The sequence below is a fragment of the Lampetra fluviatilis genome, chromosome 8 (assembly GCF_964198595.1).
Source record: "Lampetra fluviatilis chromosome 8, kcLamFluv1.1, whole genome shotgun sequence".
NCBI lineage: Eukaryota > Metazoa > Chordata > Hyperoartia > Petromyzontiformes > Petromyzontidae > Lampetra > Lampetra fluviatilis.
In genome coordinates, this window is record NC_136282.1 from 7,479,656 (window position 1) to 7,503,019 (window position 23,364).

Sequence of the window (23,364 nt, forward strand, 5' to 3'; positions counted from 1 at the left end):
AGACTAAACGTGGTTAATGAACACCTTACGCAAAATAATGATTTACACGACACACACGTTCAGCAACGCCACCATTTAATGTAAATGCACATTTTGGTCCTGCATACGGCAACCTGTACACGGATACAATTATTTATTAAGTCTGGAACACAAGTGTATTTATGCAGTGTAATCTGTTACAGTCAGCTTAGGCAGAGATTATGAGAAGGGGTGGGGGTTGGGGGCCACATAGGGCAGCCAAAGCTTTTAACAGTGGGAGAGGGTAGGACACCAACCAGGCTGAACCCAGGTGCCACTTTGTCTGCATGCAACAGTGCAGGGATTATGATTGTAACTGAGCTATCCAGCTCTTTTTCAGGAGCGACCTGGCTACACATGCTAGCTCAACGAAGCGGCTTATCGTGTGGAAATTTATAGCACCAAATTACTCGAAATGCATGTTTCTAAATGTGCAGGGAAAAACCAGAGAACCAGGAGTAAAAATCCACGTGAACACGGGGAGAACACGCAAACGCCAAATATACAACAGCAGCAGGCGTCAGGGTGGGGATCGAACCCACAAGCTCCTGTATACCAGGCGAGGCAGTTAACATCTCCCCACCGGGGCACCCCATTATACTTCAAGGTATAGAATATCACAAATTGATTTCTAGCAGTCCATAACATCACTTGGTAATTATTAGGCACGTACCAATGTACCCCCCCCCCCCCAAGTGATTTGCACAAGTGTCACCAAATGAGGGTACAATTATAAAATGTACTTTAACCATATTTGTGTGTTCTCATGTTTGTGCAATTTGTTTGCTCTATTAGTCGAAATGTAAAATCAGCATACAATTTGCATTCATTGTATATAATATGTAATCAATGCTTCCTCACACAATTCATGAATCACGAGAGTAAGAATTGGTTCAAACATAACCTTGCGTTGTTACATACCTATTAACTACACCTGCTAACAGGTGTATTTGGTCAATGATGTCCACTGAAAACGGATCCACCAGTAACATCAAATGCCTGCCACATTTTCTACCTTGGCATTAAAGCCTTACAATTATTTTCTTCCCAATCACACATCGAATAAAAATGTAATATAATTCCAGCTATACAGCTTCCAGGCAAGGATTTGGAAGCATTTGTTGGGAATATTAGTCCATGAAAGGTTTTTTGAATATAAGTGTTTGGATTGTAATGACTATATCGCAAATGTCAGTGCGGCATTGTAAGGCCGGAAAATAGGCAGATGATGCATGGGGACAAATGCTATCTTGTCTCAGAGCAGTCAGAGAGAGGTTCATAAAACACACAGTACATTTTGTTTAATCTTCTTGGTTCTTTCGGTAAAGTCACGTAGAAGGGAAATAATAAAATAATAAAAATAAAACATAATAAAACAATTCTCACGACGTTTCGGCCACAACGCAAGCAGCCGTCCTCAGGTGAAGAACAGGTCTGTCGGAAAGACAGCGTCTGAATGGGCACCACCAGGCTTGGCAGCGTATATTTAAGCTGGGTTGGTTAAGTTATTCATATTTTTGTATATGTAGCAGTTTTACATGCTCTATTTTAGTTAAACTACATTGTAAAGTCACTACAATATCCAAAACTTAAAGTATCCAAAAATAAACATTTTATTTCATTTTTACATGCATAAATGCCCTTCAGTAATACTTTGCTCAAATATATTTTTTGCTAAAGTTAACGTTCTACTGGCCTTAACGGCATAGTACCTGTATTAGTCTTAACAACATATAACATTTGAATATGAAGTTCCTTGAGCCCCAGCTTGGTATCTTCCATGTCACATCATCCATTCAGCATCTCTGTTGATCTCTGCAAGCAACACGAATAATACATCAAATCTATATTAATTCAGAATTAAAAACTAACCTTACACATATATCAACCATATCATGGTATGCCCCAAGGTCGCTCGCTCAGCAAAACCTGGTTCTCTCTACCAATTATCCAGGGGGTGTAGCCATCCAAATATCCAGGGTCGAGATCACCGTTGAATGGAGTTATTCGGCAAATACTTCAAATTATCTGGGTTTATCTGTTGTATCTTAATTTGGAGCTTTCGTGACTGCAGGAATTACTCTTTGGTTCTTTCGGTAAAGTCACGTATAAAGATAAAATAATAAATTAAATACTAGCATACGACGTTTCGATTGCAACACAAGCAATCATCATCAGGTATAAATGAAATAGAAACACAAATCTGTTGTCACGTACCCCAGATAAACGAGTGAATCTCTGATTGGGAGCCCGAATAATTTGAAACGGCGTATATATCCCCTTATTTATACAATATAAATGGAGTTTGACGATTTTTTTAAAATCAAGAAATATAAACTATACAATTTACCAAATGTTATAGCAATGACTGGAAATAAAACACAGGTTTTAAAGTTAGGCAACAACATTTCAAGAAGACGAAGTGTTGGGTCGCAATGCTTATCAAAAACATGTTATTTATAGTGAAATCATTTGCATATTTTTTTTATTAAGACAAAAATGTGTCAGGATTTACTCAATTACCTATCTTGCCAAGATGGTTAACAACAGGCATCTGGAGATTGCTGGGTGATTCTTACTGAACCAGCACCACTTAAGTCCTTTGTTTTAAACTGAGCAAATAGAAAACCTCAGCTTGGCCAGCAATAATGCACACAAAAATCATTAAATATGATCTTCCCTGAATTTGGCTTATTCTAGCGTTTGAGAATTTTCAATATTATTGCCATGAAACACATTTATTTATAGTAGGACATCTTCTTAGGTTTTTTCGGTAAAGTCACGTAGAAAGTAAAATAAAATAAAAACAAAAATCACGACGTTTCGGAGGCAACACAAGTCTCCGTCATCAGGTGGGACCGTCACAGCCAGATTAGCTGTATCAAGTGAGGCAATGATTCAAGATGTAATCCCTTAAAAGCGAGTTGAGGGGGGAGGGAGAGGGAGGGGGGAGCTCATCAGACTATGGTAGCCAATGAAAGGAACGTATCGGGAGGGAGGGGGGGCGAGGCCAAAAGGGTGGGCGATGGACGTGGAAGCGCTTGTGCGCAAGCGGCCAATTACTGCACACGCCAACACAATGGAGCGATTGTGCGCAAGCGGCCAGCCACTGCACCCGCCAACACAATGGGCAGAGAGGAGGAGGGGAGGTCTAATACACATGATAGACAAAAGAACGAAAATGATGATGGGCACAAACTTAGGGGGAGCTCATCAGACTATGGTAGCCAATGAATGGAACGTATCGGGAGGGAGGGGGGGGGCGGGGGGGGGGGGCGAGGCCAAAAGGGTGGGCGACGGACGTGGAAGCGCTTGTGCGCAAGCGGCCAATTACTGCACACGCCAACACAATGGAGAGAGAGGGGGAGGGGGGGTCTGATACACATGATAGACAAAAGAACGAAAATGCCCATGTTTATACCAATGCTGGCTGAACAATGAAGAGAGTACTGTTAAAATAACTGGGGATGTTAACACTCGGTAAAGTACAGTAAAATAGTGCCTGTCATATAAGATGGTCCAAAAAATTTGTGATTAAGTCTTTTTTGCGTGGTTGATAACATCTTTCCAATGATTACTAAGTTTGTACCCATCATCACGGTTGAAATTATGTATGTGTTTGTATATTTGTATGGCTTCGTGTACAAACCTTTGATGGTAGCCGGGAGGTTTGCAGAGAACCTTGGTCTCGGAAAAGACAATTTCATGAGAGCCCACCGAGTTGTAGCAATGATCGGCCACGGCAGAAGAATCAGTTCTGCCGTGTTTCAGATCTGACTTGTGCTCGCGGACACGATCAGAAACATGACGTTTCGTTTCTCCAATGTAGCAATCACCACAAATGCAACTCAATTTGTAGACTCCAGGATACTGTAAGTCATGTTTCTGATCGTGTCCGCGAGCACAAGTCAGATCTGAAACACGGCAGAACTGATTCTTCTGCCGTGGCCGATCATTGCTACAACTCATTGCTACAACTCGGTGGGCTCTCTATCATGTGTATCAGACCCCCCCTCCCCCTCTCTCTCCATTGTGTTGGCGTGTGCAGTAATTGGCCGCTTGCGCACAAGCGCTTCCACGTCCGTCGCCCACCCTTTTGGCCTCGCCCCCCCCCCCCGCCCCCCCTCCCTCCCGATACGTTCCATTCATTGGCTACCATAGTCTGATGAGCTCCCCCTAAGTTTGTGCCCATCATCATTTTCGTTCTTTTGTCTATCATGTGTATTAGACCTCCCCTCCTCCTCTCTGCCCATTGTGTTGGCGGGTGCAGTGGCTGGCCGCTTGCGCACAATCGCTCCATTGTGTTGGCGTGTGCAGTAATTGGCCGCTTGCGCACAAGCGCTTCCACGTCCATCGCCCATCCTTTTGGCCTCGCCCCCCCTCCCTCCCGATACGTTCCTTTCATTGGCTACCATAGTCTGATGAGCTCCCCCCTCCCTCTCCCTCCCCCCTCAACTCGCTTTTAAGGGATTACATCTTGAATCATTGCCTCACTTGATACAGCTAATCTGGCTGTGACGGTCCCACCTGATGACGGAGACTTGTGTTGCCTCCGAAACGTCGTGATTTTTGTTTTTATTTTATTTTACTTTCTACGTAACTTTACCGAAAAAACCTAAGAAGATGATTCCTTGCAGTCACGAAAGCTTCAAATCTAGAAATAGTAGGACATGTCAGAAGATAGATCCATAGTGTCGATAATAACCAACTAGAGACCTCACATCTGGTTCTATGGGATCATCTTCAAGAGGCTGTCTGTAACATTGTCTAATTTAATGCTCTCTGTAAGTGATCCGAATTTAACTTTATTCACCTTATGACCCGATACCAATATGACAATTATCATGCACTTTATCAAACACTAAAATAGAAAAATAATTATTAAATAATCGCCCACAATTACCCAATGAAAACAACATTGATACCCTTTAAATTACTTTAAAAAGTCCAAGAAGTCCATCAAAGTACACACACTGGACTGAATCTTAAACTTATAAAACATTTTTTTTTTTTTACAAAGTGGCTTTGTGTTGCCTTACGAAGCAAATTTAGGGCTTATGCCCCCTTAGAACCATAATGATATCATCCAAAACCATAACCTATGCTACAAAGTACAAATCATATGCACTATGTAACCTTCTTTATTATGTGTTTGCTTAGGCTTCTCAGAAAACCTCATTGCTGTGAAGACGTTGAATTTAGATTTTATCATGGGTGCACAAAAGACAAGACTGCTGTTTCAGCCACATAACAGACACCCATTGTATTTTTATTACAAGGACTGTGTGTGTTACTAATATACTCCAATTATCACAGTCCTAAAGAATCTGCAACAACTTTTCCTGCCTTTTTTAAAGTGAAAAAAAAACCTTGTTACATTTTAATCTAGCTGAGTAATAAGGTTTGCTGTTTGATATTTAAAAAGACTACAAGTACTGTATAATACAGTTGCGTAAATGCATGTATGTTAATATGTGGCTTTAAGCCTTCAGTCCTGTTTCATGTTAGCCAAACAGTGACTTTCAGTGTGGGCATAAAAATGGAAGCATCGATAATGTTTTAATGAAAATGTGCTGGCACATTGGCCTTATTTTTTTCATTGGAGCAAAATATTAATTATTGGAATGTAATACTGTACGTTTCAAACTCCAGCATAAAGACTAATCCTGCATTACAGCCAAATGCACAAATAATGGAATTGTTTTTATTTTAAAAAGACCAGGGATATTGACCGAAACGTCGTGTTCTTTTATAATTTTTTCTATCTACGTGACTTTACCGAAACAACCAGAGATAATAATGCCACCATCACGTAACGCAACATGTCACCTTAACGTGGACATAATACGGTCCTAAAACCAGGCAGCTTTTGTTGGTGTTTGTGCTCACTTGTATAAAATGATGTCACCATCATCCATGTGTGTAGCCAAGTCCTCAAACCCCTGAATCCAGCTGAGCCTTGCCACCACCTCTTGGCTGAGGCTTTCAAACGGATGCAGCCCCTGTATCCAGAATGCAGACAAATATGTATATTATAAAAGAAAGAAGAGGAAAGTTGCAGCCCTGCAATGTCTTGCTCACGCCAACGTTGGCAGAATCGCCTCCACTGGACTCCCTCCAGAGGGAATTTGGCCTGCTCTTCCCTCCTGGCCAGATGTGGCTCGCCTATCGTTTCAACTCTAGTGCCAGAAGGTCGCACTGGCGACCTCTCGATTGTACGTCCAGTTTGCAACCCATTCCGCCACGGCATCATGTAATGTGAACTATCAGAGCCGCATTTAGAACTATTGGCGGCCGGGGCAAGGTGCCATCCTTGCGCACCCCCCCGCCCTCCATGCACATAATAAATTCAGCAAACTAAACATTCCTCTCCACAGTGATATGTTCCATATTGTCTCATATGCTAATTTTACATTTTTAACGAAAGGGATAAAGACCATAAAAAAACAGGTGAGAGCCGGATTTGGGTAATGAGAACAAAGCAATAATCATACATGGCACACTGTAGGGCATAATTTAATATATGACATAGAACTATGTGCACATGCATACAACCGTAACACTGATAAAAACCACAACGCAACTTTCACAAACATGAGACATATGACTATCTGTCAATTGCATTTGCCTTTTAATATTAAATGTCAGTTTAGCCAGGTGGTGGTGACGCATGCCTCTAATGCAGCACTGTAGAAGCGAGGGTTTGTGGATCGCACAAAATTTGAGAAACTCCTTTCCCGTGGGCGTTAAGGAGGTGCCATGCCCTGGCTTGCCAGGGAAACGCAGTCCAGTCAAAATGTGGACTCCACCTATGTCGTCTGTGTTCTACTCTCGCACGCGTGGGTTTTGTGAAAATTCTGTCACAGTTCCTATGATTGCTTTTTCATAGCTTTATTTTGGTGATTTCGAAAAGTGTATTGGTTTAGCCATGTTTGTTTGTTGTAGTACAGAGTTAGACTGATGGCCTTAATCTAAGTTGTCTTGTGGTTATTGTTGTTGTTTGACTTGCATCCCACTGGGATTTTTGCACACAGCGTTGGTGTACGGTGTTTTTCCTGCAATATTTTGCTGTCTTTTCTTGGATTTTCTGTTTGCACTTAGTCACATATTCACTTTAAGATGTTTTTTGTTCATGTTTTTGTTTTTTTGTTTGTTGCGGTTTCACCCGATTCAATAGCCGAATGGCTCAACTTGAACTTCTCTGGGTGCTCTGGATTCTTCTCACATTTAAGCACCCATTAATTGGCCGATACCACCTTCATATATAGAGGACCACAAAGCTTGGGTAATTGTCGGCGCCAGCTCAATACATGGCTGCCTTCCTGCTTGTCAGTGGTTCTACCTCGCGCCTCTGAGTCGTTCTCTCTCTCTGAGAGTGAGCGAATACCGTGCGCATTACAAGTTGAAAATATTAATAAGGTAGGAAAAGCATGTAAAAAAATACCTTCAAGTACGAAAATATTAGGTTCTCCTTAGGAATTCCGCTCAAGTCACTGATCTAAAAAGAAGAGAAAACATTTGCATGAGATGCTTAAAATCCAAAACACGTTTTATATTTCACAGTGTCACATTACATTTGCAAATGCATTCATGTATTCATTCAATTGGGACAGTTAATTATTCGCAATTATATAAACATGAAGTTAAACCAGGCTATCAAAATTTAGAGTCACTGGTGACAATGGTTTAGAACATCGTGCAGTGTAAAAGTGTTGGTGTAGCAGTGGTTCATACTATTAGTTCTTTCGGTAAAGTCACGTAGGTAAAAAATTAAATTAAAATTAATAAAAATAAAACAATAAAATCACGACGTTTCGGAGGCAACACAAGTCTCCGTCATCAGGTGGGACCATCACAGCCAGATTTTCTGCAGACTTGTGTTGCCTCCGAAACGTCGTGATTTTATTGTTTAATTTTTATAAATTTTTATTTCATTTTTTACCTACGTGACTTTATCGAAAGAACTAAGAGTATGAATCCTTGCAGTCACGAAAGCTTCAAATCTAGAAGTAGCAATGGTTGTTTGACTGCACCTTGCCAGGTAGCTTGTGCATGCCATGGATATCCCACAGAAGGTCCTGGAAGGGACCTGGCACCCGATCTGCTGGCTGCACCGAGCCCAAGTGCAGACGCACCTGCAGCACACTGCGCTTCAGCTTGGAAGGGTCTGCCGGGACCACAACACAGCGACTCAGAATAGAAACGATCATTGGGAAGGCGTCATCACCCTCCTACATAACAAGTGCCGTGAGCATCGCACAAGTCACCTTGTTGTCACCTACATTCATGTAATGCTCATAAAATATCGCGTGTTTACACTGCTGGACGTGAAAAGGTGGACTGCATCCAGCCCTCAGGGCTTGGAAACAAAGCTGGTCAGAAAATGAGAACAGCAGTATATACACGAGGCCATATACACCAGGTTTGTTCCATGTTAAAAATTGACACTCTCTCGCAAAAGCTTTCATTTTAAGATAGTCGAACAGATACTTATGCCACTAAGGAACCCACTATTAAACGCGTTATAATGCTAATAACGTGCGAACAGTGATAACAAACACTCAAGGCAGTGGTTTCAAAACGTTTGTGTCTCTTGCATTATGGTCCAACTTTTTACGTTCAAAAGATTATTGGGTATTTTTGCTTTTATTTCAATTCCTATTTGGATGGCATGTCACGAGAGGAATCTGTTTGGAAACCTCAGAACAGTGTGCCCCATGTATCAGAGAACAAACCCCTGGAATCTTTTTTTTCACAGGACCTCTGAAAAAATGTTCAAGTGGCCTTTTTGTCCAATTTGTCACATGAAATTAAAACTGATATTTTTTCTGAGCTGTTATTTAGCCAAATCGCGTAGAAAACCCAATGTGATAGAGTTTTTGTTTGTATTATTGGTCACTGAACAACGACCATCAACTCACTACACTGGAGAGCCTTATGTCAATTACAAACACCTGCCCGGATTCAATCCCAGGGCCTAAAGTAAAGTGGTGCCTGATTACAGCACCCTGACCCCTGTAAGTATGTTGAATTTCTTCCGCAACCGGAATAAATTCAACATACAGAAATTGGAGGTGAGAGCCACCTTCACAATTTTAGTGATTGTATATGAAAAATTTATAAATCAAAATAGAACCATATAAGGACTTCAGCGGAGAACAGTTGCATCAGACGAATGGCTGTCGTCTCGGCTTGAAGAAATTAGCCACTAAATATTTCCAGATGGCCCTTCAAATAAGCCTGCTTCCACTTAAGCCACAGCTTTAGTAGACATGTGTACATCAATATCTATAAAAGTAATTAATAATTATTTCCAATTGTAAAGGTCATTCCATCCATATATCCCAATTGCACCATGTATGGAAAGCAGGAAATAAATAGAACCTGGGTTAATGGCCAGAACTATGAGCTAAATGCCAGTTTAAAGCGGTGAGTTTTTAAGACATATATACATAGATTTAACGACTCTGTATTATTACCAAAGGCAAAACTTTCCATAGTCTGGGAGTTGCACTGGCAAAAGCATGATCACCCCATGTATTTGTTCAATGAAGAGTAATGCCCTTATAAAATTACTAATAACATCATTATACAAGAATTCCCTCGTACTTATAGTTAAAATATATATAGTGCATTCACCAGAGACAATCTCGATATAGAAATCCCTGTCATTCCAGAGGCACACGGAACGGCCAAACACCTCGTAATCGACAAGGATCTCCCCATTCTTCTTGCACAGACAGAAGCTGCAAAGCAGGACAGAACATTGCTCATGACATTTTCAGGAATGCTGAAGGATGATGCGTCAATAACACACAGGACTTGAGAGACACAAACTGCACAAGATATGGAGGAAATGTGCTGATATATCGATAGGAGCATTGGGGGAAGTAACAATTCAGGGGGGCAGAGAAGTCCACAATATGTTGTTCATTCCTCAGGTGAATGTGGTTAATGAACTTAGGAATTGAAAAAAATACATACAAAAAATTGAGTGATAATCTCATTCCTGGAAGTAAACAGAAAGTGATCTATCTACTCATTGTATATTTGTGGTTTGGTTAGTTAACTTTAGAGATTAAACATTTTACACAAGAAATTATGATTATGAAATCATGTTTAAAATAATCTTCTCTTTATTGACAACACCTAGTGATGGAAAATAAAACAAATACTTGACAAGCTGGGGAATCAGTCTAAACCGGTCAATATGTTAATTTATGAATATTAGGCTCACTGTACAGTAAGAAACACTCACACCTGCACCATTCAGTAAAGAATAACCAAGCCTTCAATTGCGAGCTGTGAATGAACAGGCAGAGCCTTGTGCTGACCTGTCGCCTGTGAGGTGGGGGAAGCCTTGAACTCGCAGGGAGGGCAGCAGCTGCTCTTTGACCTGTGCCACTGTGGTTCCCTCACTCAGCAGGCCGCTGTGCATCAGTCTGCCCAGCTGCATCTGTTAAATATATGAATGCTAATAGGACATGAGATCAATTAAACAGGAAGGGACCTCACAAGGATGTAGCCCACCCATATAGCAATTAACTTGTTTAAAGGTGGGCCGTACAAAATTCAGGTGGGACACGCACACAACAAAATCAATGTTAAACAATCTTTAAACAATTGCGAAACGGACTGAGTAAGAATATGATATATTATCCAGTGCAGCAACAATTTTTTACTTGAATTTAAGAATTTAGCTGGTGGGGCTGAGCCCCTCTGCTGCAAACCCAGTCCCCTCCAAGTCCCTATGATGCTACGGGCTGACGTTGCCTGAAGAGACCAATAGATGCCCTACACAAAGCAACCGGGCCCAATTACTCAATTGGGATCACGTAGAGCAACCATCGCCACCACCCCCCCTACTGGCCAAATAATGCCTTGCAAGCGACTGCTGTGTTCACCTTGTGCCGCACAGAGAGATTGCTTGCATTGTGGGCGGAGGCTAAACACTGCCTTCTGAAACGTTTTGTTACATTATCAGCGCGATGTAAATGCACGTACTATTGGTATAATCAGTATTATTAAAATGATGAACATAATCACGTTGTGTTGTTCAAGTTCATTTATTAGGTATAGCCCTGTGAGCCATTCGGCTCTTGAATTGGGTGCAACCGCAACAAACAAAAAACAAAAACATGAACAAAAAAACATCTTAAAGTGAATATGTGACTGAGTGCAAACAGAAAATCCAAGAAAAGACAGCAAAATATTGCAGAAAAAACACCGTAGACCAACGCTGTGTGCAAAAATCGCAGTGGGATGCCAGTCAACAACAACAACAACCACAAGACAACTTAGATTAAGGCCATCAGTCTAACTCTGTACTACAACAAACAAACATGGCTATGGTAAGAATTACAGGGAAATGTAATGAGTCCAGAGGCAGGAGGATGTAGCCAACCGTGCTAATCAGAAGGATAACAAAGTAAACGCAGAAAGCACTTATAGAGAATTGTGTTTTAAATCTAGATTGAAAAGTGCATAGCTCCAATGGCTTCCCAATAGCTCACCTGCAGATGGTCACCCTCTAGGAGGTGGAAGTTCACGGTGCACTCGTGCACTCTCTGCTCATTCTGGCCACAACGAGGAAGACAAACGCCACAACACGTGGGTGTGATGATCACCCTCTCGACAATTGTGGTCTCCTGTGTTCGAGTCCGTATTAAGCATTTCTTTTTTCAAGCTTTCGGTATGCACGGCTACGCGCACAATCAATAGTCAGTTGATTCCTGACGATTACGAGTGGCTGCGAAAACCCACGCGTAACACAAGAGTACACTTGCAGAGCTCCCAAGTCCACAAATCATTTAAATGTTAAAACACATTTGCTTAAATATGAAGCTGTATTATCATCTTAGGCTTTGTTGTTATTGTTGTTGTTTTATGTGGAAAATAATTATTTTAAGGTTCTATAAACTACCATTAACCCGCGCTGGCCAGCGTGATGAAGTCTGGTCAATATACTCTCGCGATTGACATGGCATGCCGAGGCCCTCATCCAGTCATGGATTTACCATTGGGCTCTACATGTACTCATGTCATTGACCTTTTTGAATGTTTTCTGTATAGCTTTGGTCAACCAATGCCTTCTATGAAAATTACATGAATAGTCTCAATGGGTCCGTACCTGGTTATGTATAAAGTATATGAATGTCTTCAGCTTTATTTTGATGTAAGGCAGTTCTCAATAAAATGTATATGTGAAATACTGGGAATATCCTACATTGTGTACTGTACATCTACTCATGAGTGTTGCTTGGATACCTATAACGTACAGACCACCGGCTCTGGATGCTTAAAACCCACTGCTCTCAAATTACCACGCAGCATTAACTATTAAAATGCCACAAACCATTAAACACACTTGGTTATAGCAATGCAATATTGAATTTGGTGGCATAGCTATCGAGTGTGTAGGCGGTGCAACTGCACCGTGGTGATGCAACTGCACTGGAGGGATTTAATGTGCTGGGCTAAGAAGAGGGGGGAAATTAATCAGATGTCACCATTGTATGCCTTGTACCAGGTCCCCAAGTCAATAGCACAAGGTCATAAAAAAATAAAAATTGTAATTGTAAAACAAAGTTTGTTTTTTTGCCTTATTTTCTACCTGGGTGTTTTCTGGAAGGAATATCTGCGTTGTGTAACGCATCTCCTTGAGTAATAGTTCATCCGCGTGCTTGTCAATCCGGCTGGGAAGGCGCTCCGTCTTGTCCCTGACAGAGATGAACGACACAAAGAAACGAATCGAAGCCGGCTTTGCAACGCTGTGACCGCAACTTTGGCACGTGCCTGGCGAAATGTCGGACCTGTACAGAACGAGATCTCCATCATCCCAGTCACTCAGATTGTGCAGGTCGCCAGCCCAGCCGAGCTGCTGAAGGGCGGCAGCTCCTTGCCCGTCCAGAGAGCTCGCCACATCCTCACAGCAGCAGGGGGCGCGATTCGCACGCACACACACACACGGCACAATGAGCCAGTTATTGGGGAAATGTCACATGTATTCTTCTTCTCTTCACGGTTGGCGTGGTTCTTTTTAAATCCTTTATATTAACTTCACTTGCTTGCTTGCTTGCGCACTTACGACCGCACAAATCTTTCGGTCGTTTTTTAACCCACTTCCCGTGATCCAATCGAGCTGACATTTTGCACACAGACTCGTTGTGCGTGGCAATTTATTTTCGTGAATTTTTTTTTCCAAAATTGTACACTTTTTAGGAAAAAATAAATTATATTTAATTACCAATTGCTTAATGGTGGCAGGCAATCATCTGACCCATAGGTGGCAGCCATCTCAAGCCAGAGGACGAGAGGACTCTAGCCGCCACGCATATAAAGGATTTATAGTGAAAAACGTTGTTTTTACGGGTTAATTTTTTTGACATACTTTACAGGGTTATTCACACATTTAAATGGCATAGCGATGACGCCTGGCTATGTACCCTGCTGCGTGTTATTGTAAGATATGTTAGTCCACGAAAACTTATTCCAAACTAAATAAATGTATTTTAAGGCTTCGTGAAAATACAAGGACACCGTTCTCGCCCAAGCAGTGTACATATGTGTAGACCCATTAGTTTTTATGCACAGGATAACTTACTTAAGTGCCTGATAGCAATTCAAGTTTCCATTCATTCTTGACTACACCCTTTTTTTGCAACTTCATATGTACCCCGTCCTTGTACAGCATTTTGAGATTGTTAAGAATGTTTACATTGTAAAGCATTTCTTGATTCTAAATTGCAACAATTGATTGTGAAATTGAATAACCACAAATACCTTCAGCATGACCAGCTGTATATCTTCGTGCTGTATTTCACTGAGTTTACTGATCTGAGTAAAAGCAGAACAATCATCAGTTGTACAAGATATGCTGCATCATTAATCAAAAGAGGACATTTTCAAAGTGAGAATCTTAGGTGCGTATAATTACACGAGACAAAGATCCACCCTACAGCCTACACAAGATGCCGGGGAAAGTGGTTTTAATTAATCTATTAAACTGGAACAGCACACAAGGGGGTGAATGTGGCTAGCCCCACATCTAACCGCCTTTGCCTCCCCAGGGCTGAAGTGTTTTCTTTACAGCACACCAAATACTATACAGCACACAGACGCATGTACAATACACACACGCTTACAAACCTCGACTGCAATTGCAGGAATCCCTGTAGCATCAGCCTGCATCTTCCTTGCCTTTCTCCTTTGCTGTACCCATTCTATTCACCCCTCCACTGCACCCAGCCATTTTTTCCAGTACTTTGATAATTTTCGATCAGAATACACCAAATGTTTGCATCATTGTATTTGCACTGTGATTTCACAGAGTTCTTCGCGGTTTTCCAATTGTATCTGTCATCTCACGACTGAAACATATCTGATTTTACCAACAACGATTTGTAAATGCCCAATCCGAAGTTACGCACCCATCTCTACTGACACGATGTAACTTTGTACACTTTCCATAACCACAGCATTACAAGGAGTTGGCCTGGAATACAACAGTTCCTCCTAGAGTTTGTAATCATTGGCACCTCAACGCCACAAATCAATGATTGATGGATTTTAGAATTCATTGTTGACTGGTCTAAGACCATCAAAGTCGATGCACCTTGAGACATTTTACCCCCACCCCGTGGCCACCTGGGACATCGATGCAAGGCCTCAAAGAAGCCGCCACAAGGATCAGTCCTCGAGGCAGCCAAACCTCTTATCATCATCTATAGGCATTGTTTTAAATGCTAACAAAACTAAAAAACCTGTTTCTTGAGTGCTTCCACATCTCCCACTTGAACAGTGAGTGCCTCTTGGATCGGCTCAAGCTGGAGGATGGAGGGTCTCCACCTCCTTACCAGCAGCATGAGGTTGAGAACGCTATCCTTCCGTTTGGCAGGCCCTGCACACCAGGCAGAGCAGAGTTCAATGGAGAGTGTAAATACTATATAACTAACACTCAGTGCTGGAGAGCAGAGACAAACAACATTGTCTGGCCTTGGGTGTGAACATTCTCGGAGGTGCTGTTCCTTCCTGAAAGACTTCAAGTGTGGTCTGTCCGCACCTCAAGATATCACCGTTGGCTACGTACGGTGAGAAAGAAGTTAAACATGCATACAGACTGTATGCGGTCCTCTCTGTCGTGGTTTAAGTGGTAAGGTACATTTCTGAATTTGGATCATACGATATAGTCCTCATTCCCCAGCATTGGCTCAAGCAAGATTCACTTTCTTGATGAGGCACTAAATGAAAAAAACAGTCCAGAGGTTGCATGTTATTGAACCAATGCTGCTGATAAGATGCACTCCAACTGATGAATTGTGTAAAAAAATACTTAAGTTTTTTTTAAACGGATAGGTAACTATGGGAAGGTTTTTATTTTATTTTCCACAATGCTTTGTTATGTATCATAGTAAAGAGCACTATATCCACGTGAATATCGTGAATTAACTGTTCAGTTTTTTGTCAATACTGTTTGCCACAAATATTGTGGGAAATCAATAAGCCCTGTGCCAGATCACACAATCAGCTAATCCCAGTCTTATGACAGTTCACGTTTCATGGTTTATTTTGTTGAACCGGGTGACAACTGAAGTGACGAGAATAGTCTCATGGACAGAAGTGACCTGTAATGACAGGGATGTAAGATGTAACACTATAGGATAATTCAAAACGAAGTGCTCATTAATGGAAGAACTAAACCAATCCCTCCATCGGTATATGTTCAAGTTGGTTTCGTCCAAATCCATCTGGAACACATTTTGAACGGCAACAGTGCGTGCGTTCGAAAGTGTGATTCAGGAAATTAGCCAGTTTCCACAGGAAATACTGTACAGTTACTGTGCCAGTTCTCAATATACTGAAGTAGTATCTTGTGTTGAATATCACATTCTATGTTACTTTTTATATCATTAATATATTCGTAATTGATGTTAAGCAAATTGTGTAATATATGAATGGATGTTCGTCAGCTCACATGTAACAGTGGTGGAGTTAACCATTGGCAAAACATACAATGATAATAATATACGACTTATATAACATTACATATTGAGACTGAAATACATTCAAGCATGTAAACATATACTCTTTGGCAATCAGCAAACATGCCAACACATGCATTTGAAAAGTGTATTGTGGGATACGTTACGTCCTATTTCTACACCACATGCAAGTCTTTGTTTTTACAAGAGTTCTTTTATTTTTGCCAAGAGAATGTAGCCTTGTATTGGTGTAAACCTGAGGCATTTACGAGTGCACAATCTAAATGCTCTGTTCGTCAAGCCTTTTACCGGTCCAAAGCTCCAGGAAGAACTCACGATCCTCCATCAAAATTATATTTTTCCCAAAGACGTCACTTTCCAGGAATATGGTTCCCGGCTTCAGTCCCATTTTGCTCCTCAGCCAAAACCTGTGATTGTCATGGACATAAAAAAGAATACAAGACAATAATATTGGAGTCCAAAACACTTGATTTCAGCATATAATACATTCACCTGTGCTTTATCCTCCTCTTTGCATTTATTTTGATCATCAATAACAAGCATTATTTTTGTACCGTACTGTAGATGCATAGGTTATGAGTATATATTGGGGCGTACTGAAAACGGTCCATAATCTATTGATTGATGCTCACACATAAATACAAACATTATTTGAAAACACACGTAAAGAGATACAAAGTCGGTCAATTAAAAAAACAGAAAGTCTGGGAATAAGCTCCAGACACTCCGAACAACACTGCTGTAACTCAAGATAACATCTAGGTGGTATCAAGGGCTGGTTAATGGATGTCTGAGCAGTCTGGTAAACAGGAAGAACCAGCAAGGAGAAAATACTCCATTTAAATGTCCTATTCCAAAGGGCATGAACCATTTTGGTTAAACATCCTTCTCATACTCTTTGGTCCTTTCGGTAAAGTCACTTAGAAAGAAAATCAATTAAATAATAGAAGACGACGTTTGGATTGCAACACAAGCAATCGTCATCAGGTAGAACTAAATTTGAGAGAGAGACAAAACACAGACACGGAGACACACAGACAGACACACAAGCAGAGAGAGGGAGACAACACAGAGACACACAGAGAGAGACACAACATAGACACACAGAGAGAGACACACAACATAGACACACAGAGACACAACATAGACACACAGAGACACACAGACAGACACACAGACAGACACACAAGCAGAGAGAGACAACACAGACACACAGAGACAGAGACACACAACATAGACACACAGAGACACACAGACAGACACACAAGCAGAGAGAGACAACACAGACACAGACAGACACACAAACAGAGAGAGAGACAACACAGACACACAGAGAGAGACACACAACATAGACACACATAGACACACAGAGACACACAGACAGACACACAAGCAGAGAGAGACAACACAGACACACAGAGAGAGACACACAACATAGACACGCATAGACACACAGAGACACACAGACAGACACACAAGCAGAGAGAAACAACACAGACACAGACAGACACACAAGCAGAGAGAGACAACACAGACACACAGACACACAGACACACAGAGACAGAGACACACAACATAGACACACAGACAGACATACAGACACACAAGCAGAGAGAGACAACAGAGACACACAGAGAGAGATACACAACATAGACACACAGTGTGTCTATGTTTACGACTAATGTACACTAGATACCATAATTTTCTATGGGGACCTGCTTACAGAAACCTGTGTCTCTCTCTCTGTGTTGTAACAGATCTCTCGTTGGTTCAGTAGTTCCACTGCTGGATTATTTTTTCCGCCTGAGGACGACCGCTTGTGTTGCGATCGAAACGTCGTGAGATATTATGTTTCGTTTTATTGTATTATTTTTCTACCTACGTGACTTTACCGAAAGAACCAAAGTATAACCAAAGAGTGATTCCTGCAGTCACTAAAGCTTCAAATCAAATCCTTCTCATATTTCAGCCACTCTTTTGCAATAACTAACTTTGCATCCAAATTCCATCGTTAAATAATTCCCTCAAACGATCATCTTGATTATAAATTATTATGTATTCTAAATGCAACTGCTTATACATTTTCTACATATTGTATACTGAACTTTGAACATTTTTACGAATTAAATGTGATGTAATACTGGATTATAATTATCATGTATTCCGAATTCAATTTGCGATTCAACATTTGTTTATAGGGTTTGTTGTTGTTCATATTTGTCTTATTGATGTTTTGTTTCACCTGCATGATTTTGAAAACAAACGTTAAATTAAACCCAGAACACCCTGACTGTAAGAACGTGTATCATGTTGTCTTCATTGGTTCTTTTCCCTCTCCTGATGAAATAAAAGTTTACGACTAATGTACAAGATATACTACATAAAGGGTTAAACGTCTGTTAGGTTTCTAAATCAGGCATTATTAATTTAGAAAGGTGAATGTGGATTTGTTTTGCATACAATGGATACTTTTCAGTGCTGGAGGGCAATCTCAGAGGTCTGAAAGCATCTTGGCACAGGTAAAACTCATTAGACAACACATGCTAAATTTCTATGGGGACCTGCTTACAGAAACCTGGTTACAGCAAAAAAAAAATCAACTAACAAAACTATCAAAATACAATTGTACATGATCAAGTTGCAAATAGCAAAGTCGTGCATCAACATGGTACAACAAGCACAAAAAAATACAAGCCTAATAGAACAGATTCCGTACAGAAACAATAACATTCATAAAGTGAAGTTTGCAAAGCAAGAGTAATCAATTGCACGTGCACTTGAAAGAAAGTCTGAGATCCAAGAGTGATTCAAAGTAGGATGAGGACGGTAATGTGTTTATACTGTTTGTTTTTTCGGTAAAGTCACGTAGGTAAAAAAAGGAAAATTAATTAAATCACGACGTTTCGGAGGCAACACAAGCTTCCGTCTTCAGGTGGAACCGTCACAGAAAAATTACTGACACAGCTGAAGACGGAGGCTTGTGTTGCCTCCGAAACGTCGTGATTTCATTTATTTTCCTTTTTTACCTACGTGACTTTACCGAAAAACCCAAACAGTATGGATCCTTGCAGTCACGAAAACTTCAAATCTAGAATGTTTTTATACCAAACATTTTCACTCAGTTATTCCAGAGATTAGGGGCCACCACACTACAAGCAATGTGAGAAACTTAGGTGAGAGCGGTGTGTGGGAATGCAGCTGTGGCCACGATGGGAGTTTTGTAAACATCAAAAAGTTGTACAATATTGTTTTTGTTCATAAAATACTGTACAGTTAGAGATGCTTCCTTGCTGTAAGCAACGTTTTACAGGATCTGCTGAGGATTGACTTTCTACAAAAAAGTGTTTTACCTCTTAAAATGTTTCAATAAGGTATCCCAGTCCATATCTATACAATTACCAGTCATAAATGTGCATTTTATAACAATATACAGCCAGACAATTTAAGAAGTAAACACACGGCAGTATGTATGAGATTACAGGCTATACCAGAAGGAATGAAAAACAAGTTTTTAAAACGACTTCAGCTCACATTGGAATTTATGTGCCAAAGTTAAGTGAGCTCAGAAGGCATCTGCCCATTAAAACACGCGAATGGCGGCTGTTAGGCACATCCCCAGGGGTACGGTTGAAATGTGATTTACTGGTGGCACGTAAAACTGGAGGTATGTTGCCAACCTGTCTGTGGTGAGCTGTGGATCGAGGCTTTGCCTGAGGCCTGGCAGGAGTTTCTGCTTGCACATCTGCACCGTGCTCCCACTTTTGAATGTGAACTCGCACAGGAACCGACAGGGCTGTGTGCAGGTAGGGGCAAAGTGACAAAGTGAGAGCGGAGTGTCATTGAAAATAACATCACGGCAGCTGACACTTCACCGCTACTACCCTTAGAACTTTCGAAAGAGGCTCATGTTAGCTTTTGAATTAGCCTCACCAAGTTTCACGACGCATTTTTCCACGTGGTGAAATATTTTCCCTTGAAGAGGCATTCGGGTAAAAAGAGCACCTTTCCTAGCCATCTGCCCCTCATAAGTTAAACATTGCAGCTACTTAATTGCAAGAAAAAGTATATTGCGGTGCAAACCGAAATAGACTATCAAAGTTGCGAAGACCGAATACAAACATTTTTTGAAAGAAAACGATGTGAAAATGAGAATAGGGTTTCCCCTTTTTTCTGGCAACAAAACAGGTGTTAAGATGTTAAAACACCAAACTGAAACCTATTACAAGGAATCATGTCTGCATTAACCACAATACTTGTCAAAATGCAAAAAAACACACTTATAATATATGCATTGTCTTTGAAACTGATTGGTCCACACCAGAAACAGCTTTCTTTTGAGTCTAGACTCAAACGGTGTTAGACCAGAGGACGCCAAAAGGCGTACAGCACAAAGACAACGCACTATCAAAGTAATGAGAGCTCGGGGTGAGCAACTACATCATGGGACCTCCTTTGCCAGTACCAAAATATGAGAATAGGGTTTCCCATTTTTTCTGGCAACAAAACAGGTGTTAAGATGTCTTTGTGCTGTACGCCTTTTGGTGTCCTCTGGTCTCACACCATTTGAGACTAGGCTCGAAAGAAAGCTGTCTCTGGAGTATGTTTTTGTTTGAATTCTGACAAGTATTGTGGTTAATGCAGACATGATTCCTTGTAAAAGATTTCAGTTTGGTGTTTTAACATCTTGTCACCTGTTTTGTTGCTATAAAAAAGGGGAAAACTTATTCTCATAAAACTATATGAAGCTCTTAGCATTGTAAACATTGTATTCTATCATATCAACACATTGGCAACATTCCAAACACCCCTCATACCTCTGACAACCGCACCTCGCGTGAGAATTATGGTTTAAAAATATGTATAAGTATGCAAAAAAAAGCGTTTAGTATTTTCTTACATAATTTGGTGGACTTCGTAAAAACACATTACCGTACAACAATATTCTTTCCAACGCTCTCAAAGCACCGTAAAGTATTTAGAAAGCGAGTTGAAAATATGATGCACGTTCTTACCTCCTCACTTGTCAATGAAAACTGGTAAAGTTTGACTTTACACAAATTATCTTGTCTTTTGTCAAACATTTCATCCGTCTGAATATAAATACAAGAGCATGAATAAGATAACAATATTGTAATACTGTATTCCTGAATGTAAAATATAATGCAATGCTAATAACAGTGTGTTATTATTGTAAACATCACTTCGGAATGCTGTAATGGATTACAGTATTAATTATTTCGCATGGTGAGGCTTTCTTACCTTTATATTATTATCTGATGTGTTGATCGTGCTTACTGACACTCCCTCGTGACTCATGATATATATTCTGTCAAAAAACAAATATTGTATAATGTATTACACAACGTTAGTTCTAAAACAAACACTTCTAGAAATGACAATTTAATTGCGGGTAAAACGGTCCATAATAATGACACTGACAAATCCACGTTGTATTTGGCTAACTGTCCCAGGCCAAAAAAAGAGTTGACAAATTATTGCGATAAAGCTTTGATACCTGTACAGCACTATAATTTGTATTGCATCATCTACCTTGTTGAAAATCATATAGGGCATGATGAACCTTGAGAGAAAGAGTGTTGTAGTGCGTAAAGTTGAGAACCTCTGGGTCAGTGCTAATGGACATCTCTGTGAGCCCCCACTGCAACTAAATATATCCCGCGTGAGATTAGTTTACAATGCCAGAATGACCGCAGACAGAATAGTTGTAGAACACTGCACGGCACATTAATTCAGTTGTTTATTTTCAACGAAACACAAGAGATCGCACACGCACGTGTACAGTAATTAAGTGTCTATGATGAGTGGCACAGGGTATATGGTTGGCCACCGTGCCAGGTCATGGCACCATTGGGGACACGGGACACCCACACGTCCGAACTGTCACATGCCATGATTACTCATTACTGCCACAAAAATAGCTTTGCTCGCAGTACAACGGGCATCATTGCTCTCACAGGAAACACGTTGCTCAGCACAGACCCACAACGTGGTTGTCGCCTCCCACTACGCAGCAAACATTGCGTTCAGCGGTGGGTAACGAAGATTAATCAAGAGTGTCATTGTGAACAATTCGTGTTGCGTTCTTTTGAAGCCACTTTTAATGGAACTCGTCTGGCATGTTCAAGGCGTTGCATCTGCCAGTTATAAGAAGGAAATTGAATAAAACCGCTGTAATTGTTAGATTGTAATCACCATCGTGTGCTTTTACATTTGTATCTTACATGGCATAAAGCGTAACTTGAATTTGGTATACAGTAGTTCAACAAAAGACAATTCTGTAGGTTTTGCAACATTGCCTCCAAAATATACATTTTCAAAGTGTACCATTCATGAACACAAACAATATAAACGTACACTAAACAGCACGCATACAGTAGTAGTAGAGTGTATTAAATGCAGACTGCTTACCTCTGCTTATTCAAGCTGATCTCTCTCTCCGTACTTCTGTTGTCGACTGTACGAAGAACCCAAAATAATTCCTTCCAGATGTCAAGGAGAAATATACGCACACGCGCATGAACAAACTCTCCACCCCCACCCCCCCCCCAAAAACAGAAGAGAGATGGGTTGGTGGGGAGGAGACACCGAGAAACGTGGGTCAAAATCAACAACAAACCCAAAGGAAAAGCTCGCTTATCAACCCAGTAACGATTATCACAACAAATTCCCTCCGTCCAAATGACACGCTCCCATCACTCGTGCGTGCAAAGGCTTGCTGTGAACAAACAGGGTGCGATACGTTGCGTGAAACCCAAGCTCAAGTGGGTGGATGTTGAGTAGGAAGGGGAAGGGTTTGTGTGTGTAGAGTCATTATCCATCGCTGCAGCCACAATAGTAAGCCAGCTAGCTGGCGAGGCACCTTGTACGTCCAAGCCGGTTGTATGTAATCCTCTGGCAGGTGCGCAAATAATTATTTGTTGAAGTTCCAATTGTGGCAGTGGTGATACACGGGGCACATTTACGTGGCATATTTATTGCATTCTAGATTTGAAGCTTTCGTGACTGCAAGGATTCATACTCTTAGGGTTTTTTCGGTAAAGTCACGTAGGTAAAAATAAATAATAAAAGTAAAAATAATATAAATAATTGTATTTCTATTATTATTTCTGTAAGTTGTACTTTTATTATTAATTAAAAATGAATAATACACGTTAAAATAATAGAAATAATTTTATTTCTACTATTTATATGATTTTTACTTTTATTAATTATTTTTTCATACGTGACTTTACCGAAAAAAACCTAGGAGCATATTTATTGTATTATAATTAGCGTTGAATAGGGGAGAACTCGTGATGTGAATTCAAGGTTTTCTTACCCAATG

General features: G+C 40.6%; 1 protein-coding gene across 1 annotated transcript; it reads right to left on the reverse strand.

Moving 5' to 3' along the window:
• Positions 1-124: 124 nt before the first annotated feature.
• On the reverse strand, positions 125-22,769 carry LOC144933724 (uncharacterized). The gene is made up of 16 exons (XM_078858791.1): positions 22,449-22,769; positions 21,279-21,345; positions 21,032-21,109; positions 19,697-19,812; positions 16,308-16,426; positions 14,781-14,917; positions 13,801-13,854; positions 12,831-12,943; positions 12,632-12,737; positions 11,532-11,594; positions 10,353-10,474; positions 9,658-9,764; positions 8,052-8,185; positions 7,463-7,516; positions 5,908-6,020; positions 125-1,833 (listed from the first exon to the last, which is right to left on the reverse strand). Exons 2-16 carry the CDS (start codon positions 21,333-21,335, stop codon positions 1,815-1,817), a joined length of 1,392 nt encoding a protein of 463 aa, XP_078714917.1. The 5' UTR covers positions 21,336-21,345; positions 22,449-22,769; the 3' UTR covers positions 125-1,814.
• Positions 22,770-23,364: the final 595 nt, after the last annotated feature.

Bases quoted from the DNA above. Each gene is read 5' to 3' on its own strand.
- LOC144933724 (XM_078858791.1), bottom strand. From the start codon at position 21,335: ATGAGTCACGAGGGAGTGTCAGTAAGCACGATCAACACATCAGATAAT. The intron at 19,813-21,031 runs GTAAGAACGTGC...ACCTGCACACAG, and splicing joins TTTCATTGACAAGTGAGGAG to CCCTGTCGGTTCCTGTGCGA. The intron at 14,918-16,307 runs GTAAAAGGCTTG...CCTGGTGTGCAG, and splicing joins CTTCCTGGAGCTTTGGACCG to GGCCTGCCAAACGGAAGGAT.